The following is a 24,253-nucleotide window of genomic DNA, read 5'->3' as shown; positions in this document are numbered from 1 at the left end:
AGCATTAGAAGCCGGAAAATGGGCAAGCGTAAGGATCTGAGCGACTTTGACAACCTATCCAAAGTTGTCCAAGGAAGGAAAACCGGTGAATCGGCAACAGGTTCATTGATTCACGTGGGGAGCGAAGGCTGGCCCGTGTGGTCCGATCCAACAGATGAGCTACTGTAGCTGAAATTGCTGAAAGAGTGAATGCTGGTTCTGATAGAAAGATCAAACCCAAGCCCAGACAGGTCAGGGCTGTCTTGGTGGCAAAAGGGAGACCTTAACAATATTAGGCAGGTGGTCATAATCTTCTGGCTGATCGGTGTATGTACCTAATGCTACATATTCTGACTTTTTTACTGTAAAACTCTCCAAGTGACAGCTGGGGTACCTATTTTGATAATTTTTTTTCTAACAGTTTCTAAACTTTTGAACAGTTTACTTGTTTATGTCTGTTTTAAATTACAAGATCACAAATGTCCTCTTTCTCCTTAAAATTGAATTAGGACTTACTTGTTCTTACTTGGCTCTTATGTCTTTTATATCAGGTAACTTAGGGGTACTTGAAAGTCTGTGGTTCATTAGAGTCAAAATGGGAATCATTTTATGATTCTGGTTGTGGTTTCTTAGTGAGTCACTTAATTCTTTTAGTACTTGAAAAATAATTGGCCTTGATATGAACATCTTTCAGGGCATAATACAGTATCAGCTTTCTGTTCATTTTACAGTAACTAGGACATGACTGAAAGCAATAGCTTGCTGAATGCTGTTTCATTCAGTTCGTATCATGTTAAGACCAATATCAGGTGTTAAATTTATATTTCAAACTCACAAATCGTTGTAATGATGTAGATCCAGTAGCAGTGCAGAAAACATTGTCCAGATGTCCAGGAATCAAACTCAAACAAATGTCATTTAGTTCCACTATTCCTATTACAAAGCGTTGGTTTCCTTCACTTTAAGTGAGACTTCAGTCAGATGTGGGATCTCTAGTAAATTTTTTTTAAGTTTTTAAATAAAAATGTTTTTTTATTTATGGAACTGTCGAGTTCAGCCTAACTTTCAATTTAACTTTAAGCATATAAAAAGCATTTGCTTGGAAAGGTTTATCTAATTGGTTTAATGATTCATTGGATTAATGATCCGATTCCTCCACTCCTTCCTTCTGTTTTTACAAGCAAGATTTTTCCCTTTCTTACTATTCTGCCTTTCTTTCCCTCCAGGCCTGGGAAAAACGAAAAGGAAAACTAGTGCCCGTGATCCCTCTCCCACGCCCAGTACGGAGGCAGAGTACCCGTCCAATGGAAGCGCGGGAGGCGGTGGAGGAGGCGGAGCCGAGCGGATCTATGACCTGAACATTCCCGCGCTGGTAAAGTTCTCATACACACCGGAGAGGGAAGATGAACTCAACCTTGTCAAAGGGGAAAGGGTGGTGGTCATGGAGAAGTGCAGCGACGGCTGGTGGAGGGGTAGCAACGCCGGCCGCGTCGGTTGGTTCCCGTCCAACTACGTTCAGGAGGAGGTGGGATACGCAGACCACGATGGGGTCTTCGGGGACGCTTTGGGGGGCTTCCGGTCCTTAAAGGTGGGGCAGGGGGCGGCAATGCTTAACGGACGGCCGGGGGGCTCGGGGAGCGCCGTTCTGCATGTGGTCCAGACTCTGTACCCCTTCAGCTCAGTTACAGAGGAGGAACTGAACTTTGAGAAGGGTGAGACTATGGAGGTATTGGAGAAGCCAGAGAATGACCCGGAGTGGTGGAGGTGTAAAAACAATCGTGGCATGGTCGGCCTAGTGCCTAAAAACTATGTGGTGGTGCTCGCTGATGGGCCTGCAGGGAGGGGCCTGGGGACGAGTCACGCCTCCCCTCACATCAGCCACACGGGGCCTTCACGTACGGGCAAATTTGCAGGAAAGGATTGGTACTACGGAAACGTGACACGGCACCAAGCGGAGTGCGCGCTTAATGAGAGAGGAGTTGAGGGAGACTTTCTGATACGAGATAGCGAGTCATCGGTAAGTTTAACCAATATGAGAGGTTACAGTAGAGGGTACATAGCAGGGGTTGACAAATGTAGGTCTGACAAGGATATTTTTATATGAGGAATTTTTTGGGTATCTAAAAAGAAAATAGTTAACCAAAATAAGGAAATGTTTCCATATTTTACTCACCCTCATGCCATCCCACAGTCATCAAAAATGGTCCTAAAGGTACCATATAGGTAAATATACATATGTAGCTACCTATATGAACTCTTTAGGTGCAAATGTGTACTTTTTTTAATGGGTACCTTTTTTAAATTTGGCCAAAACGCTCAAATGAATTTATTTATTTTTTGCACGTTAGCACTTTTGTTGCCTCTGCACAATAAATTCCTTTTTGAGCTTTTTGGCCCATATAAAAAAATAACATAACAGCTTTTAATATAAATTGTTTGTGTTAAATTAAAACAATTAAAGGAGTATTCCACTTTAAAGATGGGGTCCATTGACTTTTTATAGTAGGACATAAAAATCAATGTAAGTCAATGGGCCCCATCTTTAAAGTGGACTACTCCTTTAATGAGAGAATTGTTTTTTTTTAAATAACTAAAAAATTATTTATAAGAGAATTTTCTCATTTTGGTGAACTATTACTGAGCGAGGTTGCATAATGTCTTATCTATGTTAGATGTTGTAGCCTGTATTATGATCAAATACTGCCATCTGGTGTTTAGACATGAAAAACAACTGAACCACCAGTGTAACTCTTCATCTCTCTTTTTTCAGCCCAATGATTTCTCAATTTCTCTGAAGGCAGCGGGGAAGAACAAGCACTTCAAGGTGCAGCATCAGGACGGCGTTTACTGCATCGGTCAGAGGCGTTTCTGCAGCATGGAGGAGCTGGTCGAACACTACAAGAAAGCGCCCATCTTCACCAGCGAGCAGGGAGACAAACTTTACCTGGTGAATCCTCTGGCCTGAACGCAGTGCTTTTCCCTTCCCCTCTTTCATCCTTCTCTCCGTCTCTTCCTCGGACTTCACCAAAGCCTTGATTGAGAAACTGGGACCTCTGATTTTAAGCAGATTCAAGGACTGATGATGCCTACATCGCCTTCACTCTTCATATAGCAGCTTGTCATGCTTATAAACCAAGATGTCCTTGAAAAACATGCCTGGTTTTTACAGGAAGGTTTTTGTAAGCATCTTTCCTACGCAACTTCTGTATTGTATCCCGAGGTTCTTCTGCTCTTCCTGTTGCTGGTTAAACAGTGTCGATCCATAACCTCAACCCACTTTACACTGGTTTACATTTTTACATTTCTCTGTACACAAATAGAGCCAAAACTGCTTTTTACTGAATATATTTGCTTCCCAACAGATGGCACATTTTCATTCATATAGCTTGTTTAAGGACCATGCAGTATTTGTACACTGCAGTTGTCTATCACTACATGGGTCTAAATCCAAAAGTTAGTTATAGGGTGACTGTCAGATTTGGCCACATGTACTCATCTCCATCCAGGAGTCATGGAGGCACTCTGTTTGTTGTGAAAGTATACAGGCATTCCAGGTATTTTTCATTTTCAGGGTAACTTCATAATCAGGGTGCTTTATAAAGGAGATAAATGCCTCAGTTATGGCATAAAAGAGGCAGAGATGAATAGAGAGAGAGAGAGAGTAGTAGCTTTTAAGACAAGAGTAGTTACTTTAGACCAGGCCTGAATGTCTGAATGTGTGTCCTTTCAACCAAATGTGCCACCTGCTTCCAGTTCAGTTACTCTTAATGTCTTATTACACCTCACCAACACACAACTTATCTGCTCGCAGTAACACGCGTAGTTGATTGTGAACACTAATCCAAGAGTAATAATAATAAAAAAAAAATGATTTTATTTCTTTGTTTTTGTCATATTACTCTCGGGCTGATTGCCAATAAGAGTGCTGGTAGAGGGGTTTTCATTTTTTTTAACTATTGTCTGAATGTTATTGAGCAATGTTATTTAATTCCTCTTTCCACTGTATGTACATATATATATTAAGAAAAAATAAGATATGGTGCATATATGAATCGTTTAGATCCAGCATTATGGTACTGTATTGAGGACAGTGTGGTGAGAATTGAAATACTTTTGTTCAATAAAAGTTTTGCAGAATAACTTAAAAGAACCGTTAGCACTTGTGTTTTTCTGTTTTTGATATATATCTCTTTGGTAGGACTCTTTGAGACCTTCCTGGATAAATTAAAATTTAATAAATAATACTGATTATTTTAAAGGGATAGTTCACTTTAAAATGAAAATTCTGTCATCGTTTACTCATCCTCATGTTGTTTTAAACCTGTATGAATTTGTTTTTTCTGATGAAAACAAAGGAAGATATTTTGAGAAATGATGGTTAACAACATACAGCAGATAGTGTCGATTGTCTTCCATAGTAGGAATAAAAAAATGATGGAATTTAATGGGTACCGTCAACTGTGTGCTTACCGTCACTTATCAAATTATTTTCTTCATCATTTATCACAATACTTCCAAAATATGTTTTTCCTACTATGGAAGTCAATGGACACTATCTGCTGTGTGTTTACCATCATTTCTCAAAATCTTTTCTTTAGTGTTTATCAGAAAAAATAAATTCACACAGGTTTAGAGTAAATGATGACAGAATTTTCATTTCATTTTCAAGTGAACTATCCATTTAATCACAAAAGAGAATTTTGTTATAAGAATGTCATTTGCAGTTCACCACTAGATGTCACTATCAGACAAAACACTATAGTACAGTACATCACCAACTTCCCAAATATTTTAAATGGAGGATGTCAAAAACATAATTTTTTCTGTTTCATATTAACAGTGATATTGTTTTATAGAATAAAATTGTATTAATTAACAGTCATTTGCAATAAAAAATGACATTATTATCAAAGACTAAGAAAAACTGGTAACACTTTTACAATAAGATTGTATTAGTAAACATTAGTAGATGCATTAACTAACATGACCAAACAATGATGAGCAATAAAGTTTTTCAGCATTTATTAATTCTTCTTAATGTTAGTTAATGTCAATATAGTTAATCAAGTTAGTTCATGGTGCATTAAAGGCGGGGTGCATCATTTTTGAAAAACAAACTTGTAGCCAATCAGCAGTAAGGGGCGTGTCTACTAACCAACATCGTTGCCTGGGTTGCGTATGTGTGGGGCGGGTCTATCAAAAGAAGGTCCAGATTCTATTGGGGTAGTGGCATGTTTGTTTAGGTGTTCTCAACATTGGCTTTCAGAGATCATGCACCCCACCTTTAACAATTTAAACCTTTGATTTTAATAATGTATAATTAAATGCTAAAATTAACATGACCTAAGATTGATAAATATTTTAGAAGTATTGTTCATTTTTAGTTTATGTTAGCTAATGCATTAGCTAATTGTTCACAAATACAACCTTATTGTAAAGTGTTACTGAAAAAATATACACTGCCAGCAAAACTTCATTCATTACAGTCATGCATGCTTCATCAAAACATACAGAGCCAACAAAAAAATTTCCAATGAGAAAAGTCTTTTGTCTTAACAGTTTAAGGGTCTACTCATTTATTATTCACTTTTTGTTGTTCAAAAATATTGAGACACATAGCCTAAAGAGGGCGGGGCATGGTCCCATGAGACCCTTGGACACTTGCCTTTGAACAGAGTAAATAAGGCAGGATTTTTGAGTATGGAAAATAAATTCTCATTAAAAATCATTAGCCTGCTGTGAGGTCTAACACGTGCTGCTTTTGGTCTGCTTCCTTTGGCAGCTTCACACTGTGTGGCCTGAGGCTTTAGAGCAGGGGTCTCCAACTTTTTTGTGAGCTAGGGCACCTTGTTGGAGACCAATACTTTAGATGTCTCTCTGTACTTTCAGAAATTGTCAAAATATATACCCCAGCTATCACTGGGGCAGTACCCTTTAAAAAAAGGTCCTGTACCATTACATACACATTTGGTACCAGTATGTACCTTTGAGATACTAATATGTACATTTTGCGCCAGTGAGAGCTATAGGGACCATTTTTTTCTCACAGTGTACATAAATTATCCTGTAGCCTGCGTGTAGTCTAACCAATGCCTTTGTTGTGTAAAAGCAAAGATATTCTTGTATCATTAACAACATTCTTGGTTTGTCTATGTAAGTGATACAGTGGTGAAGCAGACAGATTTTCACTTTGATGCCCAAAGTTTGACATAGCACATAAGTGGTAGACATCTTTCAAGACTAATACAGCACATTTGGCAACCCAGGTTGTTTGATACACTGTCAATTACTGTCTCTCTGTCTGTTCTGACACCATATGGTTTTCTCTCACAGTTTTGAAATATTTATGTAAGCATGACTGGCGTTTAGTCTGGTAAATGCGCCACTGCTGCTTTTCTACCTGACAGTTCCCTCTGTCAGTGCAGACATAAACCTGAAATAACATGGATGTGTTGAGTCTGGCGCTGAAGAAAAATGCAATGAAAGGCAAATAAAAGTATTTGTGCAGATATTTAAAGGAACAGTATGTAGGATTGTGGCCAAAACTGGTATTGCAATCACAAAACTTGTGGCTAAAACTGGTACTGCAATCACACAACTGGTGGCCAATACACAAAATGACGACATAAACATCAGTTGAGGGCTGCAACTCCACTTTTTAAATGACAATATCCTGGCCAGACCACTGTTGTCAGTGATATAAGTATTTGAAATGAAAATTATTTCTTAATGTCTAGTGACATATCATGGCCATTTTATGATTAATTGATATACATTTCTTACATACTGTTCCTTTAAGGGTTTAGATATGTACCTCTGAGGTACTAATATGCACTCTTTAGATACAAAGGTGCACCTTTATGAAAGGGTACCGCCCATAGATATGTATAAAGGCTAGATGTGTTACGGCGGAGTCTCTAATGTCATCACCTGGCGGCCATCTTACCACAGGCAGCTCGCTCACTCATAGCTTTAAGTTTAATGGTGCAGGTACTTTTAAATGACCATAACTTGCTCAATTTTCTACCAATTTTGAAACGGGTTGGTTTCTTACAAACGTTATTAACATGGCTATAATCCTGGATGCTTTAACATGTTTCTTGAATATTTTTTAAGTATAAGTATGCAGTGTCATAGGTACATCTTTGACGTTTATAACAAACCAAACCGTTTGAAAATATGTAGAAAATTAAGCTATGTTCATTTAAAAGTACCTGCACCATTAAAACTCAATGCTACATGTGAGCGAGCTGCCTGTGGTAAAGAGGCTGCCAAATGCGGACGTTCCACTCAATTGGCCAGCAGTGCAGGCGAAACATCTAGCTTTTATACATATAGGTACCACCCCAGTGACAGCTCTTGTACTGCTTTAATTTCCGAGAGTGCATTTCTTAAACATTTTGTTCATCCAAGATTGGAGTGGTGACTTCAGGTCTTGTAGGTTTTTTGCACATTTCTATATACAGCATTGGCTTCTGTACTTCTCATCAGGGCTTTGAACCAGATTTTTTTCCAAATTGGTTCGTTCCGAACAGAAACAGTATTTTAACATTTCCGGTTTTTGATTCAACCCTAAAATTGATGTTCCTGATATGGTTAGAACAAAAAATAAAGTTCCTGAACCGGTTAATAACCTTCCATGTCAGCTGTGGGACATACAAATAAGTAGACTGATCATTAGGACATTAAACATAAAAAATTATTAGTCTACATCATTTTCCTTAAGTCTCTATTTTGTCATCAAACATTAAAAAAATTATGTAATTTAAATTTTTAAATTTTAAACTGCATTTGTTGAGTGCACTTAAACACACGCACATACATAGATGGAGAACGAATGCCAAATGGCACTTCGGTGAAGAAGCTGATGACCGGAAGTGAACTTCACCAAGTATTGCACAGAAATCTTTTAACTGATTACCATTATTTCAAATAAACCATTCAGTTCCGGAACATATATTTTTTGAAAGTTTCTGGTTTTGTTTCTGTTCCTTGTAGAACATCAAACAATTCAGGTTTTCGTTTTCGTTCCGCGAACCGGTTCAAAGCCTTGCTTCTCATGATATACTATTAAACCAACATGGTTAAATTATTTTCATATACGTATTAACACCTCAAATGTTTCATAATGATCCAAAGTGATATTTCTGCCTTTTTCTTTATTTACAAGTCTTTTTCTTCACGATTTCGGATGAAAAAACGGTGTTTGGTTGATTCTGTTTCTCCAAAATTGTCTCTAATGCTTATCTAGACATATACGCATTTCTATTCTCAGTAAATGATGCCATTTTGTCAACATCAATAAGTTTTAAAATCATAAACATACAGAGGTTGATTCTTAAATTAGGTACATTATTGCACAATATATTGCAAGTTGCCATATCACACTTATTTTTATAATCAAAGGTATAGTTCACACAAAAATAAAAACTTTGTCATGATTTACTCACCCTCGTGTCACTTTCTAAAGTTTTCATTTCTGGCTAAACTATCCTTTTAATGTATAAGGCATGTCCTATTAAGGGGTTCATTCAAATGTTGAAGGTTAGATTTTATTTTTAGTTTCATTGTGTTCCAGTGTTGCAAGCAACTTTTCCTCTCTTCATTTGTTCAGTCATGGAGGTGTTGTGATGTCTCACACCTGTGTCTCTGTCCTTCTCTGCACCTTTCTGCTGTTTTTCTTCTGTGCAGCATGCAGGTAAGGTCTGTCTTCTGTCTCTCATGTTTTCTGCACTGGTCTGTTTCAGCTTTAGTCAAATCCATTATCATCAGCCAAATACTGTCTGGCTCAATGGCTGTGGGTGCTGAGCACACAGGCATCTGGCCAATAAAGATTTTAACTCTGAAGCTTTATTGACTGTTATGTAAGAGTAAGGTTATATTAGTCATAAGAGCATACTTGACTCTCTAACTGTTTACTCTGGACAAGGGATATCTCACTATTTCTGTCCACAAAAAAGAAAAATATTAAAAAATATTCCCAAGCTGTTACTGGGGCAGTACCCTTTAAAAAGGTCCTAATAGGACCATTAATGGTGGGTACACATCAAAAGATTTTTTACATCTTATAAGATTTTCAAAATGTGATAGACCACAAACATGAGGATGAAAAATCCTAGATTTAACTGTTTTGCTCCTATAGTGTGTGGTGTGCCATGACGTGTCAAATACAGCACACCACACATGAACAGATTTTTAACCAGAGTCTTGACTGTGTGAACACAGGAAATCTCGTGAGACTTAAGAATAAGCATGGCAGACGATATGCAGGAAGACATTTTAAAATTTTCACTTTCCACATCAATTTCACTTTGTGCTGTGCCATGACTGCTTCCGTCTTCCATCATCACGCTTTCTGATTGGATATTGTTTTGTTTATAAAGTAACAAGTAAAGTAACAAATTGTGTATTGAAAAACATATTAATGTAGAATTACACACTATGTGTGCCTGAGCGGGAACAGTTTGAGTCAGAAACGGAGATGGCAGGCCAGAGCTTGACATTTTTGCGATCATATAAAACACCTGCAAGGCCTGAAAGAGATCAAGCCTCAGCCAAGTAAGAAAAAGTAACGCAAAAGTAACTTAAAAGTAACATAAGCACAATTTTCCATGAAAAGTAACTATGTAACACAATTAGTTACTTTTTTGGGGAGTAACTTAATATTGTAATGCATTACTTTTAAAAGTAACTTTCCCCAGCACTGCCCCCCCCCCCACATATCAGGAGTTCTGATCGGAAATATTTAGGGATGCTCCGATCGATCAGCCAATAATGCTAGCTATGTTTCTCAATGAATTACGGTGAAATGCCGCTACATCCAAAAGCTAGGGGGCGCTCTCGTGCGGAAACTCAAAATGCGCTGTAGACAAAGAACAATACACATGCAGCTATAATGACACGCAGCTCCATGAAATGGCTGAAGGATATATTTATATTGCTGTTCTTCAAACCTTTTCAGGTATTTTCATGATAATAAAGAATATGTATAGTGATTATGTTTGACGAGTGTTCAAAAGCCGTAGTACATGAAATAGCTGTAATTAGATCGGCTGTCCGATTCAGAATAGTGATCGGCCACATATTATTAGTCATTGATCGGAGCATTTTTATGATTCGTGATCTGGGCGGCTCCGACAATCTTCCAATCAGGTTCGGACACTCTTAACACCTTAGGGGCTAATCACACCAAACGCGCTTTAAACGCAAGGCGCAACGCACTGCCTTTTTTTAAAAAGAGGGAGATGGGGCTTTTTATATTGCTAGGCTGTCTTGTCAATCAAATATTGACGCGTGAGCGCTCTTTTGCTGTTAACTGTCATATTAACAGAAACTTTAAAAAGAGGGCGCTTGCTCTGACCTTGTTTAAGGGTGAGATGTGCACAAACACACAAGAGACAGTGAGCGAGTGGAGTCCGGTTCTTCAAAGCAACTGTAAACCTCCATTATCGCAACGTAAGCCCCTCCCCCCTCCCCTCATTCGATTGCCTCATTCGGTTCGGTGTGCATAAACAGCACACATACGCTCACTGCCCATAAAATATGATTCAAAAAAGGCGCCTGCAACTGCCATAAACGCGTTTGGTGTGATCGGCCCCTTACACAAAAGGGAAAATCTGATAAGATAATCTGTAGAACCATCAAGATAATCGGGACATAGCTAAGATTGTTGGGAGGGGGAATGGTCCAAAATCAGCCCGATTATCTTTTGGTGTGTACCCAGCATTAGGTATACAGATATGTCAGCATGATCTCACAAGAATTCATATATATTTTGCGAGTTGGTTAATTCGTATGAATTCGTACAAAGTTAATTGTGCAAAAACAATTATCATAAAAAACAAAAACGAAACCCTGCCCCTAACCCCAGTGTCACAGGGCTCGAGGAAAAACTGACAAATGTGGTTGTACAAATATGAGCCACCTCGTAAAAAACGTACAAATTGCCATGAGATAGCGTTGGATATGAATACATCAGGGTGACCATACGTGCCAGGATTTCGGTGCGTCTTCCGAAAGTCGTATTTGTTGACCGCATACGCCATTCAGTTAAAAACATAAGACATACAATCATAGTTTCATTCTTACCTAAAAATGTAACGGTTGCTTTTCTGTAATAATAATAATAATCCTCTATGACGTATGCGGTTGACAAATACGACTTTTGAAGGACGAACCCGAAATCCTGGCCAGGACGCGTCTGGGAAGAATGGCACGTATGGTCACCCTAGAATACATTTATTATTAATATGTTACTTTCAGATACTAATATGCATTCTTTAGGTGCAAAGGTGCTTTTGAAAGTGTACTGCCCCAACTTTCTGACCATATTTATTGACGATGTGATAAAAGTAAATGCTGTCAAACACTTAAAATGGCAAATGCAACTCAATAAACTCTAACATATGAATTCAGAAGACAGAGTCTCTGCTATTGAATCTCACTTTTACAATCGATAATGCACACTGTAATATTGGTGACGAAACACAGTGGAGTCAATGATCCTTTGCATTATTGACATCATCAAACCTGATGTAACACTCCTTTGATGCTCTATTGTCATGATGCTGGTCAGCATTCACTTTCATTGTATAGAAAACATCCTCCTTTTCTATTTTGCAAAAGAAAATGATACAGATTTGAAATCAGGGTTACTAAACAATTACAACATTTTTATTTTGGGTAAACTATTTCTGTATGAAGACAAATATTGTCTTTTCTTTCTTCTGCATTGCTAAATCTAAAGAAAAATGATTGTAAATTGAAGCCATTAGTTTGTTCCTCTTTATCTGAGGTTTTTCATCTGTTTAAGTTGCTTCAGTTCTGAAGATGAGCAGGGTAAAGAGAAGGTTACCCAAAGTCCTTTTAAGGATGTTATATGACACACTTCTGGACCTATTGGGCTCACTTTCCTATTGGCAGCTTACAAAATCACACAAGGGCCAGAAGACCATCCAGAGCAGGAGGAAAATAGCTGAAAAAAAAATGTAAATGTGTTTTCCCTCCACTGGGCTTCTTGCTATGTAATTTTCCCCTCCATTAGCTGCACAATATCTGTTACAGTACATGACTTTTCCTTATAGGGCATCCTCTTGCAGTCTCTCCCGTCTGTTATGTGAATCATTTTATATCTTTCTATTGTTAGCTTATTCTTTGTTTTTATGAGGAATGCTTGCAAACTGATCCATGCGATTCATAGTCGTTTAATGTAAGCAATACTATACTGTATATATGACCAGGATTTATGTACACTCTTAAAAGCTGTTTTTGAAAGAAGGAATTTTGAAAGCCTTTTGTTGTGTTTCTGCTCTTTCCTAATGTGGTGGTGGATGAATTTGACAACAAAAGAAGCAATGGCATGCTTCACCTGCCATAAATGTCTATATTAACACATCTGTGCTAATGTTTAATAACAATGTAACCCAGACAGCAGACAACTCTGGTGTGGATCCTGCCCAGAGGGCGCCTGCTGTTTGGGAAGTGTGTGTGTGCGTGTGTGTCAAAGTTTGACATTAATGGTTTATGTGCCCACTACAATCTCAAATAAATGGTATCAACAAAGACTAAAAGACAAAACTATTAGTATGGAGACATGCAGTGCTTTTCATCGAGGGCTTTAGAGAAAAGAAAGGTGGGCGATTAAGATCGTTCGGTGCGCCGACTGCTTTACTTCTGGTCACTTTTGTTCTTTATGGGCCGCATGCAGAATAAATCCATATTAATGAGTTTGTTTTTCTCTTTTTTCACTTTAGGTTCTCTGTCATTCATTATTCATAAGCAGTTAAGTCATTAATCTGAGGACTAGTGAGTGTTCATCCAAATGTCCTTTTCATTGTTTGATCCTAATTTCTTTTTTTTCTTTTTTTGTGCAAGGGCTACCACAATGGTTAAACAATCTGGAGGGCTACTTTTTGATAGCCCACGTTAGAGACCCCTGCTATAGATTATTACTGATGTGTCTTTAGTATTGTCTACTATTAAACGTTTTGAACTTTTCATATAGAAATGTCCCAGAGTGTTTGTGTAATCAGTTTTTGACACAAAAAAATGTGGTCTTGGCATGAAACAGCAGATTACTGAAAGAACAGAGGACTTCGTCTGTTTATTTATTTGTCTGTGTGTTTATTTGCTTGCAGCATAAGGCTCTGTTGAAAGTGAATTTTATTTTTCAGTTTTTATTGACAAGCATGTGCTGAATTTGCATTCACAGACAGTTAGTGTTATTGAAGGATTACATTGCAAACAGTCTGTGTGTGCCGCTTGAATAATTTCAAACTGAATCTTTTCAAGTTTAATAAACAAGTAGTTTGCAGTCTGCCAGTCAATAGATACAATACCACAGAGCAAAGGCTACAGTATTTATTTGGACAGAAAACGGTCAGTTTAAGGCTGCAGTATATTACTGCTTACACTCCTAAAATGCTCTTTAACAATGCATGAAGACACTCTAAAAATGTCTGGGTTATTTTTGACCCATAATGGGAAAATATTGGACAGAACACATGCTGGGTTAAAAATTGACCCAATGCTGGGTTATTTTAACCCAACTGCTAGGTTATTGTACCCCATGGTTGCATAACAACAACCCAACATTGGGTCATTTTTGACCCAGCATGTGTTCTGTCCAATATTTACCCATTATGGGTCAAAAATAACCCAGCCAGAGTAAAGGCTTTAAAGGGGCATTGTGTAACTTTTAGAAGGATCTCTTGAGAGAAATAAAATATAATATAAATAACTTTATTATCAGTGGTATATAAAGACCCCCATTCTGCACCATTTTGCTCTGCCATGTTTCTATAGAGCACGTTTTGTCACTAGACATCTCAGACGACAATGTCCTCATGGCAGCTACCGTAGCTTTTCTATGCATTTCAAAAGGGAGGGGTGAGCTGTGGGTTTTTTTGTTGTTTGCACCCTAACAGTGGTGGCCGGTGACTTTTTTCTTGAGGGCGCTCGATGCGAAGTTTGTCACAACATGTATGTAGCCCGTCATGTGTGTGGTTCTTTTTTTCAAAATATGTGTTCTGTGCTTTGAGAGATTGTGTGTGCATCACGTGTCTTGTCAAAATAAGTGCTGCAGATGCGTCTAAAGGGTTTATGATAAAAGAGATGCTCACATTTGCCAGATACTCCCATAATCTCCAGAGTTTACTGTTAAGGGAGTGGCTTCCGTGTATTTGGTGACGTGAGCGTCTCTTTTATCTCTTTTTTGACTCGTGTACAGCAGGCATTTTTTTTTTGACAAAACACGTGATACAACAAGATCTCTCAACACACAGGACACATATTTTGGAAAAGGGAACCACACACATGATACTCCGAACACTTATTTTGAATTAGCGCCCCTCGGTTGAGGAGTCATGAGCGCCACTGCACCCTAATACTTAAATCTGAAAAAAAGACCAAAGCTCGGGTCTTAGGAGGTTAAAGGGATAGTTCGGCCAAAAATGAAAATTACCACATGATTTACTCGCCCTGAAGCCATCCGAGACGCTTCACTATGCTACTATCTGGTAAATGCGTGTTGTATTTTACCAGAAGCTTGTTATTATAGTTAATACGTTATTTTGTTGTTGTTATTTTTTGTTGTACTTATTTGAACAGTGAGTTGAGGAGAGGACAGGAAAGTACAGGGAGGTGAGAGGGGGATGGGATCGGCAAATGACCACGAGCCGGGAATTGAACTTGGGTCGCTGAAATTGTGAAAGCACCACGTTTGAGAGCTCTTCTGCTGACGCTGGTTCCCTCAACATTCTTATCCTTCTCGACCTGAGTGCAGCCTTCGATACCGTGTGCCATAACACTCTGCTCACCAGACTTAGAAACCTCGGTATCAAATGTACTGCACTCAGCTAGCTACGTTACTACCTCTGCAACAGATCCCACTTCATCTCCCTCCATAACCACACATATGCCACAGTCACCCAAGGTATTCCCCAAGGCTCCGTACTCGGCCCCCTCCTCTTTATCATCTACATCCTTCCCCTTGGTTAGTTTTGGGGACAGAGCTTTCTCAAGGGCAGCTCCAAGGCTCTGGAACTCCCTTCCCCTTGAGATCCGCACCTCTGAGTCCCTTACCATCTTTCAGTCTCGCCTCAAGACCCATCTCTTCGCCTCTGCCTATCCATAGCCCCCCCCCTTTTTTTTTGATCTGCCCTGTAAAGCAACTTTTAGTTCGAGAAAAGCGCTGTAGAAATTCAATTTATTATTATTATTATTATTATAGCTCTGCCCACTATACCATTGGCTCCGACATTAATATGTTTTTTTTTTATAAAATCGCATCGGCGACTCTCAGAAGGCCGATATTTATACCCTGGAGCTGTTTGGATTAGTTTTGTGAAGGATGGACGCACATTCTTTGGATTTGAAGGAAGTGGACCCTATAAAGCTTGGAAGAGCTCGGACATTTTATAAATGAACTGAAAATCTGTTTGTGTGAAAAATTATGGACATGTACAGTATCTCTCAGATGGCTTGAGGGTGAGTAAATCATCTGATTATTTTTTTCATGTTTGGCCGAACTATCGCTTTAACATCTACACAACGTTTGTGATGCACAAAAGCTTGTAGCAAATAAAGGTTCTTTAGACTATAAACAAAGTAATGGTTCCTTTAAGAACCTTTTACTGAAAGGATCTGTGGGAACAAACATGGTTCTCATGCGGTATAACTGCATTTTTTTTAAAGTATAGATTTAGATCTGACACTAATGATTTTGACTGGACATATAAATGCAAATATCTCAAACTGACCCATTCATCTGTTTAAACAAACCTGTGGCAGAGACATTTGAAGATTCGTAACTTGAGAAATATAGTTTAGGTCTAAAGGAAAGAAGGAACTCACGTTTCAATGTTTTTTCAGAGCTTGAACAAATCTGGAAAAGTGCCCATGCTGCACATGTGCGAACACTTAAATATACAAGGAAACAGAGCCTTTTTGTTAGCTGCCTACGATTTACAATAATTTGCCAGCGGCATGCAGAAAGTTTCCACAGAAAACGTTCGCATGGGTTGTATTTGGGGGAGTTGTCTTCACCCCTCTCCTCTCTGCCCCTCTTGCACTTTTGAGCAAATCGAGGGAAGGGGAAGACGAGAAATCATGACTGCTCAAAAGATCTCCATGCTCGCCTTTGTTACCTTACTGACTTTTCTGGCTCTGTCAGGTAAATGTACTTTCAGCTATTTTTTCCTCTTTTTTGCAGCTCTGGGTTTGCTTTTTATTAAGGTGTTTGCTAAAAATACCTCGCACTCATTACTGTCCGAGGTACATTTAAGGGGAATCCGCATCACATAAAGTACATGAAGATATTTCAATTAATATACAATTTTTTAGTCAAGGAATGTTATGTAGGCAGAAATGAGATGTGTGCATGTTTAAGAATTACTCCCTATCTTGTTTAATGGGATAATATGCATTATAGGCATATTCATGAATATGCTTACTGTGAAGCAGCATATTAGTTTGTTGAAGAGAAGACCGTTGTGGAAAGTGCAGTGACATGAAACGAATATTAAATTCTTAACATCAGAAGTCCTTCCTTTATATCCATTTGAAGGTTATGAACTTTTTTTATATTCGCGTAGGCTCATAGTATCTTCCCTTTTTATCTCATAGTGTCTTTCTGTTCCCCTCCCTAATAGTGAGTCAGACTTTTGACAAAAAGTTTGTTGAATGCAAAAAAGACAGAAACTTGTTTCAGTCCTTGAAAGACAGGAAAGAGCTGAAAAAGCAAACATGGCATTGAATGTCACCTGTAATCTATTTAACTTTAAAGTTAAAAGGTTGTTAGACAAAACTATAAACTGATATACAGAAAATTTTGTATACACTGACTCATTTACTTTTTATGAACACTGTAAAAAATGTCTGTAAAAATTACAGTATTAATGGGTATTACTGGCAACTAGCTGCCAGTAACTTACTGTAGATTTTACATTTATGTTATTTACTGGCAACATTTTGTTCAAAGTTAAATGAACATGAAATATTTTTTTACTTTATCTTCTACAGTAAGTTACTGGCAACCAGCTGCAAAATAACAGCAAATTTTTTAGAGTGAATAGTAAAAAAATCATAAATCATGAATTTCTTTTTTGTTTTTCTATAAGTTGCGAGTGAGAACACGCTGGGAAAAATCTTGATGAGAAAAGGTAATTGTTTCCTTATTGATACAATGATTGTAATATGTTTTAAATCTGGGGGTTCGACTGGGGCGGAGCCTGTGCAAAACAGACCAAACTGATAATTATATGATATATAAATTTGTTTTCAAAGTCACTTACACCACACATGATTTATAGACAGTATACATTTTGATCAGTATGTGCATTCACTAAGAATCAATCTCACTACATTGGAAGCAATATGCATACTTCATATTTTTACTTCATTTTTAAAAAGAAGTCCTATAATACATTGTGGGGTGGTTTCCCGGACAGGGATTATCTCAAACCAGGACTAGACCTAAGTTTGATTAGTAAATATAACTAGTTTGAACAAATGTGCCTTACTAAAAACATTACTTATGTGCATTTTGGGGCAAAACAAAGACTTCTGATGTATTTTAAGATATGTCAGTGCAAGTTGTTTGCAGTTATTTTAGTCTAGGACTAGTCTAAACCTGGTCTGAGAAACCACCCCACAAGTTGGGTTCTCACAGGATAATTGTTATTTTAGGAATGTTCAGATGTTTTTATTTGACAATAAGAGCTCTTTATATGCAGTAAAGCGCTTGTCTCCCCCTAGTGGATGGTGATGTAAACCCCTCTGTGGCACTGACTCCCTCCAAAGCCAAACAGTTTCTGGCATCCCTTAAGAGACCCAAAAGGAATTTATGGGACCGCAGCCGTCCTGATGTCCAGCAATGGATCCAACAGTTCATGTATATGGGTTATGATGAAGCAGTAAGTCCTTGTGTGTTTGTGTCTCATGTATCTCTTAGTTTGACCTTGAAATTGCTTATGTACATCACGCTTATAAAGAGACATGACAGTTTTTAAGAAGCTCTCTATCTTTATTTTTTCACCTACATGTTTAAGTCGGTTTGCTCTTGATGTGCTGCACTTTGGTGAAGGTCTCCTGCTGCGTCTTTGTTGTTGCTCTTCAGTGTTCCCCCCAGCACTGTGTGCATTCTAGCAGTACACATCAAAGTGCACCTGTCTAAGGAACTTACTTTGGGTACAGTTTTTTACTTTGCAGTTTCTTTACTTTTAGGTCAAGCTGCGATCTTAAAAAATATTTGAGAAACTTATAATGCTAGAGTTTGATTTTTTTGAACATAAATTGCAGAGCGCAATTCTTCATCCTGAGATGTTTGGCTGTTGAATGCAGCAGACTGTCATCGTGATTGGACACAATCTAACTTTGCCAAGATTGCAGAGTATTGCTGCAGTTCAGACAGTCGTCTGTTTAAAATGCATGCTGTCGACTACACCGTGCGTCTATAACCAATTATAACTTCATTATTTGACTGCTGCAGTTGAAAATTACTACTTGCACAAACATCTCATAGATAAAACTGCTTTCCGCTTGTTCGATCTTTACTTAAACAAAAATTATTATGACAACTAAAATTTACTAAAAATCTAACTTAAGAAAGTGGACTGACTTTGTGTCGACAGCTTTCAACTTGCATCATGTTAATATAATTGCCTGGTGCAGATGCTTCGAAGGGGTTTATGATAAGAGAGGCACTCACGCTTGTCAGATACTCGCTTAATCTCATGTGTAATCAGAGTTTATACATGAGTTTCTTGTGAGTATTTTATGAACTCTTTTATCATAAATCCTTTCAACGCATGTGCAACAGGCTCATATTTTGACAAGAGGCATGATGCACATGGTTCACATGACGTAACGAACACGTATTTTGAATTTGCGCCCCTCGGAAGAGTAGTCACTGGCCGCCACTGCTTATAACTTATCTTTGCGCATAATAGCATATGTAAAAGTATTTCCTGTGACAGTAATTTCTACATGTTTAAAAATGACTTGTAGTTCCGTTAAGTATACGTGGATTTGTGAATATGCAAATTAGTATCCGCCTCCACCCCTTTGTACATGTAAATGTGTGTTATTTTGTTAGTTTCAGACATTCCAAGTCCAGGTTCGCAATGAATATGTGAACTGCGCATTTACAGCACAAATTGTTTTTAGTGCCGATGTTAACAGTTACTGTGCATTCACACCAGACATGAAAGAGGCAGCAAAAATGCGCTGTTTACGCGTAGTTGGATGATTGAACACTTTAAGTTTACTCGCTTCATACGCACGTGAAATTCTAGTCATCCGAGACATTCACGCGTAAATCTGCGTCATGGGAGGGGCTCAGGGGCAGGCACGTGCACAGATAGGGCTCAACCTGTGCAGAACACATGCCCTTTTTGTCCTTACACTCCGAAGTGCCCTTTTTTTGGAGGTGTTTTATTATTTTTTAAATATATAAATTAATGATATTGTCAACCATTTACGTGTGTCTGTGTGTTTTACAAATATATTTATCAAATAAAATTATTAAAAAACGAAATCTTTTTGGATCCGCTCAAACTGTCTGTCAAACCTCTTAACTCCGCCCCCTGAGTGCAGCGAGCTGAAGTTCCACACAGCAGTCAGTCAGAGCAGCTGAACGTCTTGCAACGGTAAATACGTTTCTTGTTGTTTGAGTACAATGCTGTCTCATTACGAAAGAAACACTAGTATGTTTATAACGGCGCATGTTTTATAAATTTGAGCAGAGCCGAATTATCCATAGACGGGATTGGGCGAGTGGGCAATCAGGGGGCACCAAGGGCTCCAAACTGCGACCAAATGGAGTTTTTGACAAAGCGCAAGCAGTTTTTAAAAAGTGTTCACGCATGGGAAGGGCACCCGTGACAACAATACGGAATACAAGGTCGGGTTTTTACCGCTTTTTTTGCATGACGCGTCTCAATCGTTTAACTAAAGTCAACACATCTCACGCGAGAAGACGCGCCCACGCGGGTAAATGTTTAGCCTACATAAACACCAAAAACATTACAGATTAGAAAGACATCAGAAGCCCAGTTAGGAAAACTGGATAGAGACGAGAAACGTGTAAAGGATCATACAAGTATGTACATTATATTGCCCTGTCACTCATTACAGTATGCTATATAACTTATTGTATATGTATGTACCTTATGCCTTGAATTAGTCAAGGGAGTTGTATGATTATTTGGTTCATAACTTTTTATTCTGAAATCAACTGCATAGAGTTAAGTCTATTTAGTATTTAGTAATGCAGTTATTTGCACCTTCAAAAGACCAAGGTTCCTGGTCCTCAGCACAGTTTTTGCCAGGTAGGCAGATACATGTTAAATATGCTAATGATATGGCTATAGTGTAGTATAATCTCCTATTTTGATCTTTAATCTCCTATTTCCCCCTCTTCTCAATCACATACATAAACATGTTAACCAAATAATAAAAATTAGCTTATAAAACCAAACAGAATACCTTTTTTTTCTTCAAACATATTTTATTTAACTTTATGTATGTAAGCAGAGGAAAAATGAAAATTAATATATTCTACAATTAAATAAGAGCGAGTACACAAGAGCACTTCACAAACACATGACTACAAATAGGCCTAATACAAACAAACACCCAGGATGTAAATTGTTAAAGCCAACTTACAAGGCCAGATATCCTTTGCACTGCATAATGCCAAGCTATCATAAAATGTCATTTTTCATTCATTAATAGTGATTTCTTCAATCATTAATAGTGAATAAATATAAAGCTTTTAAGATGATTATTATGTGATATTTATTTGGAGTGGGTGCCCTTTTTCAGTTTCAGCACATGCCCCTCAAAAGGTTTGTGCACGGCCCTGCTTACATAGCTCAAATTGAGTAAACTTACCAGATTGTTTGACCTCCTCACTCACTTTCTTTCAAACAAGATCCTTTTAATTCCTGTAAAAGTGCGAAGATGTCTCATGTAGCGATGATGATTGTCCTCCATTGATGTTTTGTTTTTCTGCCTCCGCTTGCTTCCTGTGAACTCATCACTACTAGAGCAAGCTCCTGATTAGTTAACATGGCGCGAAAATCCGCCAAAGTTCAGAAATTTTAAACCCCCAATTCACGCAGAATATGCGTTTCGCATCATTCTCGCTTACCGCGCCACAGGATGCCTATACGCATCTTTGCATTGACTTAATATGTAAATCACTCGCGCTTGCCGCCTCTTCTGCATCTGGTGTGAAAGCACCATTGGACTATTACTGTGGGTTCACACCAGATGCGAGTTCAACGATTTGCACACGTAGATCACATACAAAGTCAGTAGGCTTGTTCAAATTCCTGAGGTGCCGCTAGCACTGACAGGCGAATGACGTTAAAGTTCCACGAGAGCAAAATTACACTATGTATGAGTTCTCGAATCGTTCTCGCAGTACTTTGACGTCATTCGGCTGTCGGTTCTTGCAGCGCATCATTCGCATATTGAAAATATTCAACTTGAGCAAAGAATTCGCATGACACGAAGTTAAATCCCACAAGTAATCTACAGTGCGTAATGCGATACCCAGCGTTTGGTGTGTACGTAGCATTACTGTGGGATCACACCAGACATGAGTTCAACAATTTGCCCGAGTAGATAACATACAAAGTCAATGCAAAGACGCGATCAGACACATCCTCACGCGGGGCAATGCGAATGATGTCATGTGGGAGGCGCGATTGCCGCAAAAACACTCACTATTTGCCTCAAACACGTCTTTGCGCAAGTTGAAAATATTAAGCAAAAAATTTGCATGACACGAAGTTGAAACCCGCGAGTAATCTACAGGGAGTAATGCAATACTGCGTTTTTTTTTTGTGTAAGTAGCATTACTGTGGGTTCACACCTGACACGAGTTCAACGATTCGCGCGAGTAGATAACATACAAAGTCAATGCAAAGATGCGATCAGACGTGTCCTCGCACGGGGCGATGCGAATGACGCGATATGGGAGGCGCGATTGCCACGAAATCACGCACTTTTTGCCTCAAACGCGTCTTTCCCCAATTTGAAAATATTCAACTTGGGCAAAAAATTCGCATGACATGAAGTTAAATCCCGCAAGTAATCTACAGTGAGTAATGCGATACTCCACATTTGGTGTGTACGTAGCATTACTGTGGGTTCACACCAGACGCGAGTTCAACGATTTGCGCGAGTAGATTACATACAAAGTCAATGCAAAGACGCGATCAGACGCGTTCTCGCGTGGGGCGATGCAAAAGACGCCATATGGGAGGCGCGATCGCCGCGAAAACACATTCTATTCGCCTTAAACACGTCTTTGCCCAAGTTTAAAATATTCAACTTGAGCAAAAAATTTACATGACACGAAGTTAAATCCTGCGAGTAATCTAGAGCGAGTAATGCGATACTCCGCGTTTGGTGTGTACGTAGCATTACTGTGGGTTCACACCAGACACCAGTTCAACGATTTGCGTGAGCAGATAACATACAGAGTCAATGCAAAGACGCGATCAGAAGCGTCCTCGTGCGGGGCAATGCGAATGATGCGATATGGGAGACCCGATTGCTGCGAAAACACGCGCTATTCGCCTCAAACACGTCTTTACCCAAGTTGAAAATATTCAACTTGAGCGAAAAATTAGCATGACACGAAGTTGAATCCCGTGAGTAATACGATGCCCCGCATTTGGTGTGTACGTAGCATAACACACTGCACATGAGTTCAGCACATGTGAGTTCAAATGTGATTGGTTACATGTGTGTGACGTAGAAAACCAAGGCTATTTTAAACTGCGGGAATGAGATGTCTTTGGAAAACTCAAATATGCAGTGGTGTTGAATGATGAATTTGCACATGGTGTTAAAGCCAATTAAAAACACCACATAGACACATGAACAACAATAAAAACTTGATTTTCACCACAGTGGATACAGTTTGTTAAATTTGTCTTTTGTCAAAATGCAAGATTAAATCAAAAATATATGTTGATTAAATAAGCAACAAGGTAGGCCTATGAGAGGATACGCTTAACGCCATGCCTATCAACCCACTTTAGCCGTGACTTATTCATGATACAGTACAGCCTCTTGTACCGTATTGGTTTTTATTTTCAAACTATCGAGATGCTAAATAATTTTTATCAGCAAAGATCATAAAACATTGAAATTGGTTCAGAAATGTAACCACTTGGATTTTAATCCACACACACAAGAACGCAGCCATGTTCATTTGTGTTTATACTGTAAGACAGTCTTGTCCACCCCAATATGGTGGCACCATTAACAGCTCACAGCAACGGTCAAAGTTTATATGTTTACTGATACTCTTGGCTTCATGGTCCGGTATACAGGTTGGCCTGATGACTTAAAAAAACATGACTCTGACCCAAGTTCACAATCATTGGCATTCAGTATAATCTGTATGGTAAAATACACGTCAATCTATTAAAAATCGTACTAAATCTTTCAAATCAGACGTTGAATATATTTTCAAAGTTTTATTTGACCTCATATTAAATAAAAAAAGATTTAGTTTTAATGGGAAAATGTTTTTACAGGTACTAAATCTAGCTGTCAGTAACACCAGTAAACGCTAGCTTTTTGTATTTTTGTGAGAAATCAATACTCGTGGAGTACTTTAATGGTCTTAATACCATATTTTATATTACACATATAAAGATCCAAGACTTTTTATCAATTTCTTTGTTCTTGCAGGTCAGACGGTCCTTACAGTAATGCACAAAGGAGTCTAATAAGTCAGTAGAGACATTTATAAATCAAATTTAGAAACTAACTCTCTGTTCTTTCAGAGACTTGAAACTGATCTGGCCTATTGGATGGACCACTATCGATCCAATGACCAAGGGCGTCAGCATCACTATGACGAAAACTCTCCCATGGGGCCACGAGGACCTGGATCATACAGGCATGGAGCAGATGTTAACTATGACTACTACTAAGACACCTTTGTCTCCCAGACTTGATTGACTGCTTCCGGGAACTAAATGTGACTCTGTGGTTAATAACACTTAATCTGCCTTAATATACTTGACAGTGAAGCAGGTTAAAAACAGTGATGTATTATTATGAATATTGCATCTTTTTAGATATTTCTGTGGAAAAAGCTTTCGGTTTTCCATGTAATTACTTAAACGGCTATTTGGGCATTTCAGTGGATGTACAACTGAATGAATAAATGGATTAAATGAAAACGGTGCATACAGTAACTACAGCACTTTCTTCATTGTACAATAACACTTCACTTCTGCATCAC

The 24,253-nt window shown here is 38.4% G+C and overlaps 2 protein-coding genes across 2 annotated transcripts in view; both read left to right on the top strand.

Moving 5' to 3' along the window:
• nck2a (NCK adaptor protein 2a) overlaps positions 1–4,129 on the top strand; it is a 77,805-nt gene extending 73,676 nt beyond the window's left edge. The window contains exons 3-4 of the mRNA XM_055214645.2: positions 1,206–1,996; positions 2,750–4,129. Of these exons, the coding sequence (XP_055070620.2) occupies positions 1,206–1,996; positions 2,750–2,944 (986 nt within the window). The 3' untranslated portion in view covers positions 2,945–4,129. The remainder of the gene's footprint in view (positions 1–1,205; positions 1,997–2,749) is intronic.
• Positions 4,130–15,948: 11,819 nt separating this feature from the next.
• On the top strand, positions 15,949–24,191 carry ecrg4a (ECRG4 augurin precursor a). Its single transcript, XM_073854987.1, has 4 exons — positions 15,949–16,150; positions 17,097–17,138; positions 17,734–17,891; positions 23,790–24,191. The coding sequence occupies exons 1-4, from the start codon at positions 15,964–15,966 to the stop codon at positions 23,937–23,939; spliced, it is 537 nt and encodes a 178-aa protein (XP_073711088.1). The 5' UTR covers positions 15,949–15,963; the 3' UTR covers positions 23,940–24,191.
• The last annotated feature ends 62 nt before the right edge of the window (positions 24,192–24,253 follow it).

This window comes from Misgurnus anguillicaudatus, chromosome 17 (assembly GCF_027580225.2).
Source record: "Misgurnus anguillicaudatus chromosome 17, ASM2758022v2, whole genome shotgun sequence".
Taxonomy (NCBI): domain Eukaryota; kingdom Metazoa; phylum Chordata; class Actinopteri; order Cypriniformes; family Cobitidae; genus Misgurnus; species Misgurnus anguillicaudatus.
Note: the sequence above shows the minus strand (reverse complement) of the source record. Positions and strands in the feature narration are given on the sequence as shown.

Coding starts and splice junctions, on each gene's coding strand:
- ecrg4a (XM_073854987.1), top strand. CDS start 15,964: ATGCAGAAAGTTTCCACAGAAAACGTTCGCATGGGTTGTATTTGGGGG. Junction 16,151..17,096: donor GACTTTTCTGGCTCTGTCAG/GTAAATGTACTT, acceptor TTTTTCTATAAG/TTGCGAGTGAGAACACGCTG. Junction 17,139..17,733: donor AAAAATCTTGATGAGAAAAG/GTAATTGTTTCC, acceptor GTCTCCCCCTAG/TGGATGGTGATGTAAACCCC.